Source organism: Elaeis guineensis, chromosome 4 (assembly GCF_000442705.2).
Source record: "Elaeis guineensis isolate ETL-2024a chromosome 4, EG11, whole genome shotgun sequence".
Lineage (NCBI taxonomy): Eukaryota > Viridiplantae > Streptophyta > Magnoliopsida > Arecales > Arecaceae > Elaeis > Elaeis guineensis.
The window spans coordinates 11,505,605-11,526,407 of NC_025996.2; the positions used below are offsets into that span (position 1 = coordinate 11,505,605).

General features: G+C 34.4%; 2 protein-coding genes across 2 annotated transcripts; both read left to right on the plus strand.

Annotated features, from left to right (window-relative positions):
* The first annotated feature begins 11,449 nt into the window (after positions 1-11,449).
* Positions 11,450-16,134, plus strand: LOC140857126 (uncharacterized). Its single transcript, XM_073255534.1, has 2 exons — positions 11,450-11,719; positions 15,475-16,134. Exons 1-2 carry the CDS (start codon positions 11,589-11,591, stop codon positions 15,935-15,937), a joined length of 594 nt encoding a protein of 197 aa, XP_073111635.1. The 5' UTR covers positions 11,450-11,588; the 3' UTR covers positions 15,938-16,134.
* A 1,329-nt stretch (positions 16,135-17,463) lies between these two features.
* LOC140850990 (probable calcium-binding protein CML18) lies at positions 17,464-18,872 on the plus strand. Its single transcript, XM_073255535.1, is given in 2 exon segments — positions 17,464-18,264; positions 18,267-18,872. Coding segments are annotated over 2 exon segments (495 nt in total). The 5' UTR covers positions 17,464-18,009; the 3' UTR covers positions 18,507-18,872.
* Positions 18,873-20,803: the final 1,931 nt, after the last annotated feature.

Below are 20,803 nucleotides of genomic sequence, written 5' to 3' on the forward strand. Positions count from 1 at the left end.
CCCTTCTCCCTTCTCGATCTTCTCCTTCTTCCTTTACAAATTTAAGTAAAGAAAAAGAATACATAATATATCATAAAAATAGAAGAAAACTAAAATTTTATTTTTAAATTATAAAAATTATAAATTAAATTAAATAAATTATTGCCCAGCTATGCAACCCAAGAGGGGGGGTGAATTGTGTTTTAAAAATTTTAAGCTTAACTAATTACTTATGAAAAGTATTTGTCAAAAGCTTGATGAATGAGGAGAAGGACTTTAGTTCAAGATTAATTACCTAAAGCAAGAATGCAAGGATATAATGAAGAATTAAAGAGAAACAATAAAGCACACCACAAACACAAGGATTTATAGTGGTTCGGTGCCAACCTTGCACCTACATCCACTCCCCAAGCTCCTACTTGAGAATTCCAAACCACTATACTTATATGCAACCCGAATACAAATGTCGGAAACTCCGACACTAGCTATCCCAAGCTAGTCCACTTATTTCTCCCTTGTTTTTCACCTTTTCAAACCTTTTATAGCTTTAAGAAACAAAGGAAAACATTCTAGGCAGAAAAAGAGCCGTTAGAGCACTTAAAGTGAGTATTAAAAGCAACTAAAATGGGCTAAAAACTAGCCGTTGCGGACAATTCCCGTCGCAGGGGTCGACTCATGAGTCGACTCATGCTTCAGGAGTCGACTCATGAGTCGACCTCTGTTGCAACAGTCAGAAATGTGGGTTTCTGGATTTTTTGGCCCAAACCAGCAGAGGTCGACTCATGAGTCGACTCATGCCTTGTGGGTCGACTCATGAGTCGACTCACAGGTCGTGCCAAGCCAGAAAACCAGCGTGCCAATAGGAATTTCAGCGTGCCAAGCAGCTCATTGTGCCATGAGTTGACTCATGAGTCGACTCATGCACTTAAAACATTCATAACTTCAAAAATATAAGTCCAAAAATAATGAAATTTTCACCAATAGATCACAAATCATTTGTTCTACCAAATGATACTATCAAATCAGAATTTTGGTAAAATTACATTTTTGCCCCTGAAGAGCATAAAGACTTTTTCAAATAAAAAATATTTGTATCCCTTCAATCTGCTTTGTAGTCATCAAAATCAATCTAGGAGCAACATAAATATATCATAAAAATAGTAAATAAAAGAGAAAAAATGGTAATAAAATAGAAATTATAATTTAAAATAAAAAATTAACTTTAATTTAAATTAAGAATTATCATTCAAATTACTATCCTCATTAAAAAATTTAATAAATTAAAAAAAAATAATTAAACAAATTATGAAAAAAATTTAAAAAAATTTTAAGAAAAGAAAAAGAATAAAAAAATATCGAAGGGAACGGCGTTTTCTCCTTTCCTCCCTTCTTCTCTCCTTCTCCCTCTTCTCCTTTCTCCCTCTTCTCCCTTCTCCGGCGTCTCTCCTACAGCACCGCGGTGAGCTGCCTCCTCTCTCTCTCTTCCTCTCTCTCCCTCTTTTTAAAAAATTTTAAAAATAAAAATTACCAAAAAGAAAGTCAACGGGTCGACTCACAGAGTGTGGCAGCCAAAAATTTTGCGTGCCGTTAAACTTTTTTAGCCATGAGTCGATTCATGGGGTCGACAGAAAAATATAAATCTATTTTTCTTAGAAAATACGCTTCCAAAAATATTGAAATTGCCTCTAATAGATTACACATCTTTTGTTCTTGCTTTTGAGACTTCAGAATCATATCTGATAAAATTATAATTTTTCTTCTTCATTTTTTAACTTTTTAATGTATTTATTTTTTGATCAAAATTTAATTCAAATTAAAATTTTTTAAGTCACATTTATAAAATATCCAAAAAAATAAATTGTAATTAATTTAATTATTACATTTTATTCTTTTATGAAATATTTTTTTTTATAACTTTTATAATTTTTATTTTTATTTTTATTTTTCTTCCACTTTTATTTTTTTGACATTCTATTACGTATTTTTTTTCTTTATTTAAAATATTTTTTAAATATTAATGTTTAAATTAATTTAGTTATTTAAAATATTATTTTTAATTTCAATTATAATTATAATTCTTATTTCTTAAAATTAAAAATTACAAACTTTGTTCTTCAATTACAATTAGAATTTCTATTTTTTTTCAATTCTTTATCTTTTTACGAAATTTTTTTAGGCGATTTTTATATTTTATTTAGAAAATTTTTTAATTAAATTAATTTTAATTTGAGAAATTAATTTTAAAAAATATTTCTATTTCACTTAATCTTTAAAATTTTATTTTTTTAAAATTTTAAATTTATAATTCTTATTTTTTCTGACTTTTTACAAATTTTAACTTCTTAACTTTTTAACTTTTCATCATTTCTTAACTTATTAATGTATTTTTTTTATCAAAATTTAATTCAAATTTAATTTTTTTAAGTCATATTTATAAAATACCCTAAAAATAAAATTATATTTAATTTAATTTAATTTTATTCTTTAGCATTCTATTACGTATTCTTTTCTTTTAATTAAAAAAATATTATTTTTTCTAAAGTTCAGTTTATAATTTTTTTTTTCCATATTTTTTCTCATTTTTTAACTTTACACTGTATTTTTTTATCAAAATTTAATTCAAATTAAAATTTTAATTTTCTCCCATTTTTTTTTCTTCATTTAAATTATTTTTTTAAATAATAATGTTTAATTTAATTTAATTATTTAAAATATTATTTTTAATTTCAATTACAATTTTAATTCTTATTTCTTAAAATTAAAAATTATAAACTTTGTTCTTCAATTACAATTACAATTTCTATTTTTTTTTCAATTCTTTATCTTTTTATGAAATTTTTTTAGGCTATTTTTAAATTTTATTTGAAAAATATTTCAATTAATTTAATTTTAATTTTACAAAATATATTTAAAATTTTTTTTTATTTCAATTAAACTTTATAATTTTTTTTAAACATTTTAATTTATAATTCTTATTTTTGGTGACTTCTTAAAAATTTTCACTTTCTAACTTTTCCTCATTTCTTTAACTTTTTAATGTATTTCTTTTTTTATCAAAATTTAATTCAAATTTTATTTTTTTAAGTCACATTGATAAAATACCCTAACAAAAAAATTATAATTAATTTAATTTAATTTTATTCTTTTATGATATATTTTTTCAAATCTTTATATTTTAAATTTCAATCAAAATTAAAATTTTAATTTATTTACTAATTTTAAATTTTAAAAAACAAAATTTTCCAATTTTCCATTCAAAATGGCGTTTTATATTTAAATTAATTTAGTTATTTAAAATATAATTTTTAATTTCATTTATAATTATAATTTTTATTTCTTAAATTTAAAAATTATAAACTTTGTTCTTCAATTACAATTATAATTTCTATTTTTTTTAATTCTTTATGTTTTTATAAAATTTTTTAACCCTTTTTTTAAAATTTTTTTAATTTTTTTAAAATAAATTATTTTTAATTTCCGAAAGTAATTTGAAATAATATTTTTATTTCAATTAATCTTTAAAATTTTATTTCTTTTTAATTTTCAATTAAAATTCTTTTTCTTTGATTACTTCAAATTTTTTTTAAAAAAAATTTTAAGACAAATATTTCGAATGATGTTTTTCAATTAAATTTCAAATTTTTATTTCTTTCATAATTCTTTCTCCTTTTTTTATTTCCTATGATAATTTCTTTTTTTTTCTTAAGATTTTTTTTGACATCTTTTAAAAAAAATTGAAATAAAAAATTTAAATTAATTTTTTTAATGAATTACAAATTAAAATCTTTATATTTTAAATTTCAATCCAAATTTAAATTTTAATTTATTAACTAATTTCAAATTTTAAAAAACAAAATTTTCTATTTTCTCACGATTTTTTTTTTTTTTTTGGGTGGGAAAATTGAGAAACGCCATTTTGAATGGCGTTTTTAGAAACGCCATTCAAAATGGCGTTTTAAAGACGCCATTCCGAATGGCGTTCTTCATGTTTTTTTTTTTTTTTGGGACGATGCCACCGTGGAAATGGGGGCTGACGTGGAAGGAGAAAAAATGCCATTCAAAATGGCGTTTTCTCCTTTTGCATTAGTTTGATAAATAAATTTCGTTTTAATATATTTTGATAAAAAAAATTTTTTTTTGTATTATTTGAAAAAAAAGCTCCATGGTGGTGCCTCCCTTTTGTTCGGCATTTCTACTGGTAGAAGAATTCGTCTCCCCATTTGCAAAGACCGTTGTGGTTACCTCCCACAATTATAGCTCCCACTCTCTCTCTCTCTCTGACTCTTTGAGACGTTGACGAGTGCCAACGGCTATAAAAGGTCCCTTTTGTACCGTTTCAACGGTAACAACAGTATAATTTTCGTTCATTGTATCTGGAAAAGGATGTCATAACGTTGCTATAAGCCATCATCGTACTAATATATTTAATTATATACTTAAAATCAGCTTGTTGTAATGCAATGACTTTTGTCGTTTGAGGAATATAAGCAATATTATCCGAGCTAATTTTAACAAAAATCATGTAGGTCATCGGAATTTGGCTTTTAGCCTTGGATTCAAATGGAGATCTAAATCAAAAGCTTTGAATTCAACATCAGCATAGGGCCAAGATAAGTCAAAAATCCCATTATAACTCACTCTAATCAACAATATTTTTGACGTCCCTCCTTCGTAGTGTTCTTATATAATCCGTAAGACTTGAGGTCTAGTCGGATTAATCGAGTTGGCAAACTCTTATATATAATTTTAACTACTATAAATCTCTATCAAATAAAAACAATAGTATATATATCAAATAATATGTATAACAAAAAAAATAATCACATATATGTTTAAGAAAATCTTAGGACAAGTATAAAAATTAGCCTCTACGGTTATTATTAGTATCAATCAAGACCTGGTTGCAATCAATTTTTTTTCACACCTTAATTATCATACTATTTAGAAAAATTCACCAAAGTTTATTTCTTTACTCAGCTAAATTATATTAGAAATCTAAGTACTAGCTTAAATTTGATTCACATGCACCACTACGGTATAGCTTAAATGATCCCTAATAACCCGAAGCTTAGATTAATTGAAGTTTAAACATAAAATTGACCGGTGAGTTGTGATGTCAAAGTAGGCGTTTGCATTAAGCAATAAGCAAGAAAATGAAGTATGAAGCAGAGATTGTTCTACATGAATTAACACCATCAAAATTTATCTAAACTAGATTACCAATCCAAACACCAAGCGAGAAAATTAACTACGGGTGCAAGTGCCATGAACATAATTTATCGGACATGACTTTCTTGTGTGCACGATGGCACAGGCAAAAAGTATTTCAAAAGCCAAACACCTGCCATCATGTCTAATCGATGCGCTACCGAATTTTTCAAATATTTTTTTTTATATAGAAAGTCACGTGAACCAAGAACACCACTAACCTGACAATGCCGGCATCTTACACCTCCCCCACATCCTCCCGTGGACAACCTAAAAACAGATAGATCTGCCGTAAAGGATTGGACTATGGATGAACCTAGATATTGCCAAATAGATTGAATAATAGGTTTATTTGAGCTGTTAGAGATGTCCATATATATATCAAAACCCCTTCTTAAGCTTGATTCGCAAATAAGCCAAGCCTGAGACTTTGGGTTGGCAAAAATAAGCGAGAGCTCGAAATCAGCTTGAAAACAAACTTGTCATACTCAATAGTAAGACTGGAACAAAATCTAACATTCGTAACTAAGCTTTGTTTGGAATTATAAAAAAAAAAAAAAAAAAACCCAAGCCTGGAGAACCTAAAGCTTGGTTGGATTGTAGCCCGAGTGGACGAGTGGCTGGAGATCTTTGCGTTGCATTTCCCGTGCACTAATGCCTAGCTCGTGAAAGCGCCCGCAGGGCGGCGGGGCGGTGCATCCCAAATATTATCCCAAGTAATTGAAAGCTCACGGTGGGAGCAAAATGACACAACGTAATATGGGCAAAATAATTGAAAGTTAACGAGTAAGCAACTCGATGGGGAACACCATAGATTCTGCTTCCAAAAATCAGAGATCAGGCAGTATTCCTTTTTGGTAAATAAGAGGAGCAATTGCTTTATAGGTCATATGTCAGTGTGATTACAACATAGAAATACAAAATAGTAAGAAGCCCAAAACATAGAGGATAAATACATAAAATGTACATTGCATAATACTAGAAGGTATAGAAGAACAAGGAAACAGATGTTAGTAGTAAGGTTCATAGAAAGGTGCCTGGGAGATGCTATTTGGAAGAATAGATGGCTGGCGAAATTATTGAAGGCATGCAACCTCTGTTCTGATAAGAATGCTCCCGGTAAGTGAAGAAATGTATCTTGTTGGAGAAGTAGAAAGACCGGCAGGTGAATCACAATAAAGGACAGAATTTGCCATATGCCATACAAATGCGTCAGCTCAATCTATGTTTTTTGAACCCAGCATATTCGAGCAAGGGACTAAGAATTCTCAGCATCAAAATGTATGGTAGACAGACAGAGGACGAGTAGATGCATAAGCCATTTCAATGAATTTAAAGAAGCATGCTTCATGAAACGAAAAGTCATCTTATAGTGCTTGAGTAGCTGCACTTCAACTGGTTGATTGTGTTCTCTATGGAGACACATTACAGTGACCCCAGTTCCAGAAGTATGCTTTTCAAACAAGAAGAATAAGACATCAGAAGTGCAGGATTCTTGTTTATGTGTCCTAATCCGATTCGGGATTACTTGAGTAGTCCAGCAAGTTTCTCCCATTGCTTTCTCAGTCTTTGGTGGGTGTTATACCGCTGTTGGTCCAATTCCAAATTAGTCAGCCAGTCATGAAAGTTTATACTTTATAACACACTAGCCGAGGACCACTGTATTGTGTGGAGTCGGATACACGAAAATAATTTTTTAAATATTATTATTTTATTTTTTAAATATTATTATATTTTATTACTATTTAAATTATTATTAATAATAAATAATATTTTAAAAATAATTTTAAAAATAATTTTTTATAATAATATTTTATTATTAATTTTTTAAAATTAATTTTTAAAAATAATATATTATTATAAAAATAGTATTTTTAAATTAATAATAATAAATATTATTTAAAAAATAATATTTTAAAAAATAAATATTTTTATTATTATTTTAAAATTAATATTTTTTACTTCAAATTATTAATAATAATAAAATAATAATATTTTTTCTTCCTCTCCTCAAAATTTTTTTTTTCTTTTCCCTTCCTCCAGCCGCCCCCACCCCCACAGTGTGAGACACACGCCATGGCCATCTACGCCGTCTCGATGGTGGCCCATCGCCGTTCGCGTTAGATATACAAAAATAATTTTTCTGATGTTGCATGTTCTTGTTATTATTTTGAATTACTATTAATAATAAATTAATATTTTAAAAATAATATATTTATTTTTATTAAATAATAATATTTTAAAAATAATATTTTATTATTAATTTTTTGAAATAATTTTTTTAAAAATAATATGTTATTATTATTAATAGTATATTTTAAATAATATTTTGAAAAAAAATATTTTTATTATTATTTTAAAATTAATATTTTTTTGCTTCAAATTATTATTATTAATAAAATAATAATATATTTTTTTACTTTTTTTTCCTTCCCCTCCTTAAATATTTTCTTTTTAAAATTAATATCCTAAAAAAATAATATTTTAAATTATTATTAGTAATAAAATAATAATTTTTTTTCTCCCCTTTCCAAATTTTTTCTTCTTTCTTTTCTTTTTTTCTATTTTGTTTCCTTCCTTTCCCTTCCTCCCGCCGTCTCCCCCCACCCCTGCCCCTACAGCGTTCCCCAGCTCCGGTGCCACCAACCCCCCTCCCCTCCTCTCTACAGTCCCTCCCATCCCCGTCCCCTTCTGTTCCCTCTTTCGACCCTAGCGAACCTGAGCCCCCGCGACTCCATGCGAGCATCGACGACCACCCCTCTCCTCCCCCGACTTCAACGCCACCAACTCGGCCCCGTCCCACCACCGTCCTCACTGCATCTGGCTTTGCACGACCACCAAACCTCCTTCTCTCCCTCAGCTCCGACGCCACCAATCCTCTTCCCCTCTTTTTTGCGGCTCTGTTCGATTGCCGTCCCCTTCTATTCTCTCTCTTGACCCTGGCAAACTCGAGCCCTTGTGGCTTCGTACAAGAACCGACGACTACCCCTCCTCTTCTCCAGCTTCGACGCCACCAACCCCCCTCTCCTCTCCTCTCCTCCTCCTCCTCCTCCTCTTCCTCTTCCTCTTCCTCCTTCGATACCACCAATCTTCCTCCCCTCTCCTCTCCGTCCCCGACTACAGGAGGCCGTCGGTGCTGGTACGGTCGCTGACTTGGAGCAACCGAACAAAGAAGCTTGAACGGTGGCTGGAGTCCGCCAATGCTCGCATGGATACATACACAAACACACACACACACACAGGATGCCACGATGCCTCAATACAAGGGAAGGCACGACCATCCATCGCAGACTGAAATTTGGCAGCTTTGGATGCTAAAAATAGACTCATGCGATGGCCCCGAGCCACCCCCCCCCCCCCCCGAGCCCCAACCACACCCCACACCCCCACCGCAAGCACCCCACCCACAAAAAAAAAATGCCTAATCTGAAAATCGGGCTGGATTAAAAATTAGCTCGGGCGGACACGGCACGGCACGGCCCAAAATAATTATATATTAATGAATATAATATTGGGTCTGTTGGAAGGGTCTGCTATCGACCTTTCAGCATTGGATCAGGGCTGGACAAAAACTAGAGGCCTGATGTCCCTATTGGGCTGGCCCTGAGCACAAATATTGGGTGTAATTTGTACTGCAGGACTCAGTCCCAGCACAGCCCGGGCCAATGTTGGATCACTCCGACAAATCTACAACTCAAGCACCATGAGTAATTCTTTGCACACCGCATACAGTATAGAAAAAATACACGATTTTATCTGATTGAACCATATAGATACCACTTTCCAATATGCATTTAATGTTTGCAGTTCTACTTTTCGTTTAAAATTTTGAATGATGAAAATACTTTCTCTTCTGAAAAAATTATACCATATTATGATATTATACAATCAAATCATGACTTCCTGCATATAGGAAGTTATAATTTTTTTTTCTAGAAGTCGTAACGAAAAAAAGATATTTTTATCATTGAAAATTTATAAAATTTTTAAATAATAAAAATATTCCTCTCTTTCTTATGACATCCCGTGGCCCAATTATAAACAGAAAGCCATAATTAGACCTGCTTATCGAGCAGATCGGGCCAGTTTGGGCCGGGCTTGATTCAAGAAAAGATAATTTTTTAGGCCTCGGCCCGATCCGACCTAGCCTTTGGGCCTTCTTTTCAGGCCCGAGCCCACTATATATCGGGTTTTGGACTTTCGGATCGGGCCTCAGATTTTTTCTTTTTTATTAGGTTGTGGGAAATTAGAATAATAAAAAATTTAAACCAACAATTTTTATATTGGCCCAACATTTTTTCTATTTGTTTTTGGGGGTTGGTCCACTTTTTGTATGAGCATGTGCTGCTCTTTTGTCTCATTATATTGGAATTAAAATAAAACTTCTAAATAAAATATAAAAAGAATAAGTTAAATAAAAAAAATAATCAAATAAAATACTAAGTGCAGGGATTAAAAATAAAATTACAATCAAAGTATCGAGTGCTAGGTTGCACTAAGTTTTAACATTGAAATAATCAAACTTGTTGGACTCAATGAAAAGGAAATAAGCACTAGTGTAGAACAATCACACTATCAAAACAATAAGAAATATAATAAAGTGGAAGAAGTATTGGAAAGTAAGACAAAAACAAAAATGAGACTCAGAAGACGTAGTCTCTATTCTAATAAAGATCATTAAAATTATCTAATCTTATATCTTCTTCATAGTCTCAAAAAAAAATTATAATAGTTGAAGTGAGCCGTATAATTTGGTTTAGAGTAATATTTTAATAAAATATTTTGATAACCAAATCTTAAAATCAAAATTTATCAAAAAATATTAATTGACAAATCAAAATCCAAGCAGATTCTCAAGAAAAAAGTTCTTGAACTTGTTCATCAGCTATTCAGTTGATTAATTGGCACATGATTATAATTTGGGATGAGCAAACTTAATCCTTACCTATCGGAGCTGATATCACTGGTTGAGAGAAGATGGGGGACAGAGAGGACATCAGGGCCTGGAAGGCAGAGAGGAGGTAGGAATTGGGAAGAAGAGGAGGTGGGGACGTGCGGAGCTGCAAGAAGGAGGCACAGAGGTGCGAGGAGGAGGCACGACGACGAGCGAAAAATGCCCTAGTCCTAGCCCTAGCTTGGTTCGGACTCTGGAAGAGCCGAGCATGCTGAGGAAGACAGAAGGCGATGCTCGATTGTGAGGCGGTAATCAAGGGTGACAATAATGGTGCGGAGATCGACTGCAAGGTGGAGGCAGCCTCTGTGGGACGGTGGAAGTGGTAGAAGATTAGGAGCTTGGTTCTGTCAGTGGGGTGGGAGGCATGGTGGGATTTGCAAAGGTGGAGGTAGAGGTCGTGGTCTCGTGGGTGGTGCGCTGGCATCGAAGAGTCGAAAATTGAGAACGAAACGACTGGAGCGGGGAATCGAAGATTAGGATTTTGGAATCTGAGAGAGTCAAGACTCGAGATTTTTGGGAAGAAGAGGAACAAGGCTCTTACGCAGTTTTGCTGGGTGCATACACGGAGGGCTACGATCTACAGACAAATATGAATTTGGGCTGGGCCAATATAAATTCGAGTGCAATCTGTTTAAAAATTTGAACTTTTTTTTTTAAGCTCAATCCGACTTGCTGGGCTGAAAATAATAATCCAAATTTGTTTTAAAAGGATCGAACTCGGGTGGGTCAGACGAGCGGTTCGAGTTTTGAGCAGATCTAATCATAATATATTAATATGATTATAAAATATTATAATTTTTAAAAAATATATTTTTATCATTCAAAATTTAAAATAAAAAAATAAAATTATAAATATTAAATATATTATTAAATAATATGTTAAAAAATAATGATTATATATTTTAATATAATTGAATGGTATGTATCACGTCAATTTTATAGCATCGCATGCCGTGCACAAAGATTTTCTCCGAGCGCCGCATCCCGAACGGGGTACCTTTCCAGAACTCCCGGCGCGAGGCGCCCACAAAATACAAGATAACCCGCATCGCGCTGTTGGTTTTACGTTCTACTCTTTTATTAATCAACAAAATCCCTCCATTCTTCGGGTTCGGATTGTATCTTTAGAGCGAAACAATGATTAATTTTCTTTCACGACATCAACCGTTGGATCGTGTCTCGCACGGATCTGAAAGCAAAACGAACTCTAATTCATTCATCGCTTCACAGCCCTCAAAGCCACAATTTCGCATATCGAACGGTGCATTCGCTCGAAGGAAGATGAATCCTTAAAATACAACCCAGTCCCCCTTTCTTTCCCTTCTCGGTCCGTAGCCGCCAGCTGCCGGCTTCCGCTCCAAGAAAAGATCCCTCTCTAATAATCCTCATGAATCTAAGAGACAGAAAGAAAGAGCCGAGTGAGAGCGAGCGATAGAGGGAGGGGAGGATGGTTTTGTGGGAGATAACGCTGGGAACCGCCTATTTCTTAGGGCTGAGGCGAACCTACAAGCTTGCCCTTAGGATTCAGCGGCGCATCGTCGGCCCCAATCACCCCGAGATCCGCCAATTCCTTCACAGGTAACCCCCACCTCGTCTCCCTATGATCCATCTTCTCTGTTGAAATCGCTGGTTAATACCCTAGATAATAAAAGAATATTCTTGAATCCACTCTTCTTTTTCCCCCAATCATCATTACAAACTTCTTCGTTCTGATGTGCGACGAGATCGATGTGGTATATTTGATGTTTTACTCAACCAAATGTAACCGGGCGTTGGGATCTTGGGAAAATATTGAAGGGGACGAATGGGTTGGTTGATGAGATGGTTCATTATTTTCAAGTAGATGAGGTATTGTTGCCATCTTGAAAGATGGAGGAAATTTGCTTGCTGTGCAAAAGTTCGTTAGAAGGGACGGAGCTATCTTTTCGAGGGTATCGTAAATTGGTTAATAGTCACATTAAGGTTGATTAGCTTTGTGAACAGGAATTCATTTGTTAATTCTTCATAGCAAATCCAAACTCCTCGTTAACTTCAAACCATCCAATATTCTAATATTAAACTAGCAGATCTCAAACTAAATAGTTGATTTGTGGTGGGTGATGGTTACACCATGGAGTCTAAAATTCACATTTGGAGGAAGTTTTGGCAATAGAAGCTTAGAGAAGATAAGATGAAAATTACAAAGATGAGGGATGACTAAATGGTAAAACAAGAAATGGTCTTAGTAAGGAACTTACTCATTTTTCCATTTAAGGGAGAGGGGGGTGGAGGAGGGGAGATCTCCAAATGAGAATATGGACGATTGGCACTAATAGTGGTTGCAACCCTTTATGGGAATATGAAAATTGGTCTTACTAACCCATTATAATGCTATATATCCTGTCTTATATTTCAGAGGTATGCAATAGTGCACTACATCCTAGAGAGAAATGTCTTGTTCCTTTGCTCTACAATTGTCTTTACTAGCATATAACCTGCATAATGTGCTGGTACAAATTTTTCTTCTTTTCTGACTGTTGTTGAAATGCAATATAACAATATGATAAATTATAATAAATAGAAGGTTTTAATAGACATTTTTTTGTTGCATATTAAGTAATGAACTTTAATAACAATTAAGCAGAAACTCTAATAATTAATAGCAATGTCATTAATATTGGCATCCAAATGATGAATCGAGAACTTTGCATGAACTGAGCCTACATGCAAAAATTGTTGTCGTAGATATCGCAATCTTCAGCCCATGCACCGGATATGGTTCTTTTCTCATTTTTCCAACTATTGTTGAAATGCAATATAATGATGTAATAAATTATAATAAATATTCATATAACAAATGGAGAACTTTGCATAAACTGAGCCTGCATGCAAAACTCCTGTTATTAATATCGCAAGCATCAATTATGGGCCGATGCATGGGGTATGGTTCTTTTCTCCTTTTTTCGAACTATTTTTGAAATGCAATATTACAATATAATAAATTATAATAAATAAAAAGCTTAAATAGCCAAATTTCTATTGTATATTAAGCATTGAATTTTAGTAATGGCTGAGCATGTTAATACCACCATCAATATCTGTTGTATATTAAGCAATAAACTTTAATAATGACCAATCACATTAATATTGACATCGTTAATACCGAAATTCATGTGGCAATTGGCAAATAGAGAGCTTTGCACAACAGCACAAGTTGAGCCATTTTTGACATATAGAATAAAAAAGCCATTAGATATGGCCGAGCCCCTTGTTTTTTAATTATTGTTAGCATCACAATGTGTAAATTTTTTCATATATATAGATTTACAAAATTCTTATCTTCTATAACTTCATGTTTCAATCTGCTCCTTAATCTATTCACTTATCGTCTTGCCAATACAATATCATCTTCATATAATAATAATTACATATATATTGAAACCTTTCCTTATTTCTTGAAACTAGTTGGTGCACATGAATAGGTGGATAATAATTTTAGAGCTTGTTATATTTATGTAATTGGTCTATATGTCATATCTGGTTACCCTCAAGTACACCTATACATTACCAATTTTCTTATTTTTCCTTCACCACATTCTTTCCCTTGAATATCTCCCTCAATTGGGCTTCCTACTTGGAGCTAATTACCCTGTCCTCTTACTGCTTGTATTCTTTCTTCCTTGATGTTCATCTTGGCCTATGATTAGCCAGTTTTACCGTCCTTTTTCAAAGTGTTCCTCCTCTCCCCCTTTTTTTTGCCTAAAAAAAATGATTTTATATGGATTCCATATATATTCTGGGCAACTGCAATCCTCCATCTAATTCATTCAGGTGAAGTCTTCCAGGCATTGGGTTTTTTCAACGTAAAAGATGGGTTAGAACCCATCAGCCAATTTATTAATAAAAGCAAGAGGAGGCAGGATTGAGTTTTAATTAAGAATAATTCGGTTCATGAATCATCAAGCAGAAAAATGTTCTCTCCCTCTTCAAAATGGATATGTAATGTGTCATAGTTGTCCTTCTACACAATTTACATGCAGACTTTACCATGTAGTGTACCTTTTGTTGGAAATAGGAAATGGTTGTATGTTAGGCAATTTTCTTCAGATCATTTTGGATTGTCTACAGGACTCTCAAGTCATACCCACTAAGTGAGATGTGTTTTCGTAGCAAATTTTAGGTATGTCTTGGTAGTTATTAAATAGATTGCTACTGCAAAATTTCATGTTTTGGTGGGCCTGCTAGTGTGGCTCATGTGTTCTGGTTGGTCCTGGGTGGTTTTCCATTTGCTTGATCTTCAAAAGGTCTTTATTTATGGAGTGATGTATCTCCGTATCTGTTAGCCACATAACATTGTGACTAGATCTTCAGGTTGCATTCACATATGTTGAGTATGCTTGTCACTCCCTCCACATTAGTTGCACATGATAAGGCATCAACTGTCAAAGGCAGTCTCTCTCAAGCTAAAAGGTTGAATTTTGTCAAACTACATCAGTGATACATCTCCAATGAATACTATCCCAAATTAGTTTTCCTATTATGCATCTGTCAGTAATTTATAGATAAAGTATCTGGAAGAGGCAAAGCCTTTCTACATCATTTGTTATCTCAATGCAATCCGTTTTATTCCCTTATCCAATTTTGTGATATTGTGCTTATCGAGTAGTCCAACTCCAACTCATATAACATGTGCACAAGACAAGTTTTAAGTAGCAACATTAGATGCATGCATCGAATATACTAATAAATTATCTAAACAAATTGATCTAGGACATATAATAACATTTTTATGTCTTTTTTCCTATGATGTTCTATAAGTGGCTTGAGGTTTTGTTATCAATATGCTCAAAGTCATTTCTTTGGGCATTGAACTAAATGTTTTGCATAATATATTTGCTTAAATAAAGCTACTAACCTTGAAGAACTGACCACTTCGAGAAAACTAATGGGAATGGTTTTCTCAAGAACAGTTCCCGTCAACCAACATAATATGCTTTTAGCAATAAGTCATTTTTCAAAGAAATAAGCAGTATCACGATTCATTATATTTTTCCTCTTTCTTTTCCCTTGGACTGATATTTTGATTTTTTCCGTTGTTGCTAAATGCCTTGAACCAGATTCTTTGCAACAAACTGAATCATGAAGCTTTTGTGTAAAGCATCTCTCTTATTTGCTGGCTTGATTGTGTATGAAACATGTGAACATAATGGATGCATTAGTAATAACATAAGCTGCCATTTGCTATGATGGGTCCATCTGCTATAGAATTATGCTGATATTGGATGACTTTGACCTACAAATTTTCATTCCTCTAAGCTACTTACAAGCTTCCATATCATCTTACCTTTGTGCAGGCGCACACGCAGTGTTTTCGATGTGGCTGTCAGAGTTCACGAAAGCATACAACAGAGAGACATAGAAGTTGGAAGGAATTTTGGGAACTGGATTCTACGGTGGCTGGACCATGTGAAACCATCAGCGCTGATCCGTTCCCAACCAGCAAGTCTACCAACCTGTAGTAACCACATCCCCAAGCATGGAGCAAGCTCTGGCCAGACTTTTAGATACCAGAGGCCCATATTTCAAACTAAATATCAGGAGGGGAAAGTCCGTTCTTTTTTTGCCCCTTGGAACATTCACCTGAGATCCTTCCCAACTATAGCCATGATGATGCAGCCTCTGAGACCTGCTGGCATGAATGGCCAGTATAGATATGCATCTCATTATATGCCTAGCTTATCAGCATTGGACTACAGAATAGATCGAGTTCAAAGCATTTTCCGCAAGGATATTGCACTGTGGATGCTGCGTAACTAATTGACCAGTTACATGTTTTGCTGCCAGTTTTCTACTTTGTTGTTGCATCTATGTACTCTCTGATCAGATGTCGGAGTAATTCTAAATATGAAACTATTTTTGTAATACTGGAAGATCTCTGATGGATAATGTTGAAAGTCTGGACAGCCTGCATGATCATTTAATTCACGCAATAACCTGAATGCCAGTTTTGAATCTAGGAAGTCTTTGGATGGTTGTTTTAGAGCATCTGTTTAAATTGATGCGACAAATAGGCCATCTCACAAAGATGTGTGAGTCGTTGGCTTACAGAGATGGTCGGTCTGTGATGCCGTGAACTTTTATGGCTGTTGGTCGACCTTGTATTCATTAACCTTCTTTCTCTGGGTGCTTTTCTTATGGTAGACATGGACAGCTTGCCATCACCTCATTGCTGCACTCATTGCACCTTGGCTTCTTTGTAATTACTAAAAAGAGTGTTTTGAGGCTGACCCAGAATGAAATCTCATGGAAGACTCGTGAGCTAGTTCTTTGGCACCAAATGTTTGTTTTGCTTACCATGTATTATGCATTAGTGAACATTATGGTCTGGAGACAGACTTCCGAAGGAAGAAGAGTGAAGGAGGCAGATGGTCTCCTTTCATGCACGTGATTTCCTTTTTTTTTTTAGAAAAAAAAACCACAAGTTTAATGAATTCCATTAGAGGGGAGAATCTCATTTAAATTTAATTCTTAGATTTTCTCTTTAGGATACGTACTAAGATAAACATAACAATATAGGAAGCCGGTTCATACAATATTCTCTTATAAAAGTACCAGAAGATTGTTGTTGCCCCTTAAAGAAATGCTACTTTTTAACCATATCGCATTGATTATTTAAAGAAAGGGGAAACAATAAACCAAAACTCTGTTGATTCAGTGCTATAATTAACGTCTCTGCTCCGCCATGAGTATGCATGGTATCTTAGGAATGCCAGCACCGTTCTCACCTCGTTTTATTGAAATTGCCAGCGGCATAATCCGAATTTGCCTCTCAGATAAGAAATATCCATCCGGGGCATCTTATCCCAGTTTGCTCTTTCCTGTTTGAGACTGAGCCGAGCGGGTGCCATCCCGGATTCCCGATAACAGGAGAAATTATTGCCTGGACCACGCCCAGGTAGACTAGCGCGAATCTCGGAGCGCGTGCACGGTGGATAACGCGCAATCGGGAATTCGTGACATATAAAGGTTAATGTGGCGTGTTATACACCGTGGGATTCGCGAGGTCTACCTGGGCGTGGTCCAGGCAATAATAGACCATAACTCCATCTTAGACCGTCAAGCGATTTCCCGAGATCGGACGGCTGGGAACAGCCGAACAGCCGGCCAGCACCGCCCAGGGCGGCGAAGATTTTGGAGTTCTCCATTGCGGACGACGGAGTCCACGGAGGCGGTGGCGACGTGCCGCTCTCTATTTTTCTGTACTTCTTTTTTAAAAAAGGGAATTATTAATTAGAGAGTTCGGTTGGGAGGATTTTTTTTTTTTTTTTTTGCTATTTTCTTTCTCCTTTTTTTTGTTCTATAGTTGAGGAGGCTGATGCCGACCGATTCCATCGAAAGGGAAAGGAGGCCGAATCCCAAACCAAACCCGCGTTCTTCTTCTCCTTCCCTTCGATCCGATCCCTCCTCCACGAGGCGCTCGCAATCCGGCGTGAGATCCAGTGTCCTCGGGCTCCCCCTCCCGATCCGCCGAAAGGGGCGCCGATTCCTGAAGGCGGGGAAGCGAGATCGGGAGCCGAGGCGGCCCCGATCAGCCTCCTTGTCCACTCAAAATTCGGACGAAAGGTGGATTTCGATCATCTGATCGCATCCCAGATCCAAAGAAAATCGAATCTTGGTAGGTCGCAAAAGCAAATTCGGTCTATTTCTTAAAGATATCGATTCCGATCGAGTGCTAGAAGAAAATGAATTCGATTCATTTGGATTGAGTGTTCGGAGAAGAATGAGTAGAATGTCTCAGATTCTGCTCCTCTGAGAGGCGATCTGAGAAAACGTATTTCAAGAATCGGAGAACAAGAAGAGGAGGAGGTCGAAGCCCAATTCCATCCAAGATGAGCGGCGGCAAAGAGGAGGCGGTGAAGCTGGACGACGAGCAGCTGGCGGAGCTCCGGGAGATCTTCCGGTCGTTCGACCGGAACAACGACGGCAGTCTTACCCAGCTGGAGCTCGGTTCCCTACTCCGGTCTCTGGGTCTCAAGCCCAGCCCCGATCAGCTGGAGGCTTTGATCCAGAAGGCGGACACCAACAACAATGGCCTGGTGGAGTTCTCCGAGTTCGTGGCTCTCGTCGCGCCCGAGCTTCTCCGGGACAAGTCCCCTACACGGAGGAGCAGCTCCGCCAGCTGTTCAAGATGTTCGACCGGGACGGCAACGGCTTCATCACCGCCGCCGAGCTCGCTCACTCCATGGCCAAGCTAGGCCACGCCCTCACAGCCAAGGAGCTCACCGGCATGATAAAGGAGGCCGACACCGACGGCGACGGCCGGATCAGCTTCCAGGAGTTCTCCCAGGCCATCACCTCCGCTGCCTTCGACAATTCGTGGGCTTGATTCTCTGACTTCTTCTTCCGGTAGGCCTCCGTTCTGTCACCTCTAGATCGTTCTTGCTCTGTTTCGCTTTTCCTCTCCATGTATGCATGGAAAACAGAGTTCGATTGGGTGGTCGTCGAATGAAAATTGGAGTGAGTGAAATCAGTGAGGATGCGCAGCGGTGTTGAATTGCTCCGAGCTGGTGAATATGGGGAGAGGGAGGCAATTTTTTTCTTAATTCTTTCAGATTTACGTTTGAAAAGATTGCATCTTTCATGCAAATGCTTGTGATTTGGGGTTTTGATTTCCAGTGTGTGGGAATAAAAAATAATCTGAAAGAGCAGAACTATAGAAAATTTTGAGTCGGCATGCAATGTTTACGACGTAGTTGGAATGCTTTACAGGATTATAGAGCTTAATTGACAGGTGCAGATCTGTTTGTCGTTACAAGTAGCATGTGATTGCTTTGTTGTGGGTGGATCTTCCATTTCGTGCTAATATGTGGAAAAGAATTTAGGGTTGGTTATCATCAATTTTTGAGTCGTTTATCTAAACAATGGTTGCAGAAAAAAATAAATTTTTATTATGCCTGCTTGATAAAAAATTACTCTAGAGCATGACATCGGAGAAAAATTACTATTTTTGGTTGGAGATGATCTTATTTAAAAATATTATCAAATTTTCAATAATATGATTAAACAAATAATTCAAGTGATGATAATTTTTTTCTTAATTTACTTGTTGGTCATTTATGGTGCACTTATATGAAAGCTATTAATATGAATCATTTCAAATATTAAAATATATTTATGCAAGTTAATAAATATTTTTAAATTAATTATATATAAACTAAAAATATATTTTTATTATAAATAAAATTAGGTATAACTTAGATAATTATTGTACTAAATATGAATTTTATAAATATATTTATTAGTAATTAAATATATTTATTATTAATAACATGTTAGATTTATTAATAATTAACCAATATCAATTATTTATTTATGAATAAATAATATTTATAAATAAATATATAAATTTATTAACTATTTTATTATTTATAAATCACATAATTAATATTTTAATACATTAATTATTATAATTAATTTATTGTATTAATTGTAATAAATAATATATGTGATTAATATATTTATTAAAAATAAAATATTTGTTGATATGTGGTATATGAATATATTAATTAATATATTATGATTAATCTTAATTATAAATATCAATAATTAAAATAAATATATTTTATATAATGCATTAATTATATATTGTATATATATTTTATTGATATAAATAATATATTGAAAAATAAATAAAAATATAATAAAATTTATTACAACTAATATACAATTATATTTTAATATTAAAAATTTTATTTAATATAAATTACATAATATAACTAATATAATATTAATATAATATAAGTGGGGTTATTTCGGTCAAGCAATTGCAATTTTAAATTATCTCCACTTGGTAATCTGGTGTGGAAAATAAAATACCACCGTCCTAATGGTATTTGTTTTGCAATCTCTTTCGGTAAAATATATATGGGATTCACTATTTGTTTTACTATCTCTCTTATCTTCTTTTCGTACCAAACACAGATACATAGGATTTTTTTTCACCCCCAACCAAATGAATCCTTTAAATTTTGTTACACTGTCCTCTGATGAGAACATAGTATATTATTGACTGTTTGAATCTTCTTCTTGTTAAGATCTATGCTATAATAGTTAATGTCATTCCCTAGTCGAAGTGCGAAGGGCTCACTTTAATATGGTTTGGGTGTCTTTTTTTCTGAAAAACGGCTGACTGTGAGGGATTCATCTATCACATGCTAAGCCCGGAGATTCTTTTCCTACTCTAGCTAGCCTCCTGATATTTAGATGTTATATAGAAATGCCTTGGTGCTCATTTATTATTACTGTATCTATTCATGCTTGTACTCTTTTCACATGCATTCAAATTATTGACTGTCATGTGACAAATTCAGTCATTTTCTGTGACCTTTTTGTACCATTCTCCAATTTGGATATCAATAGTACACTCCCAGACAGGTTACTTTGTTGTGAGAAGATTTAGATTACTTAGTGTTCTCTTCTTTCATTTCCTTTGTGAAAAAACACTTTCTATTAGAGACATGCATATTATAGCACAGCTGGTTGACATCACGGACTAAAATCTGATGGTTCTTAGTCTATTGCACAAGGCTTCTTCTATTGCGGGATCTAGAAGGATAAAATGTATGCAGCCTTGCTTCCGCCTGTGTGGAAACTTTTTCTATGTTTTGAACCCGTGACCTCCAA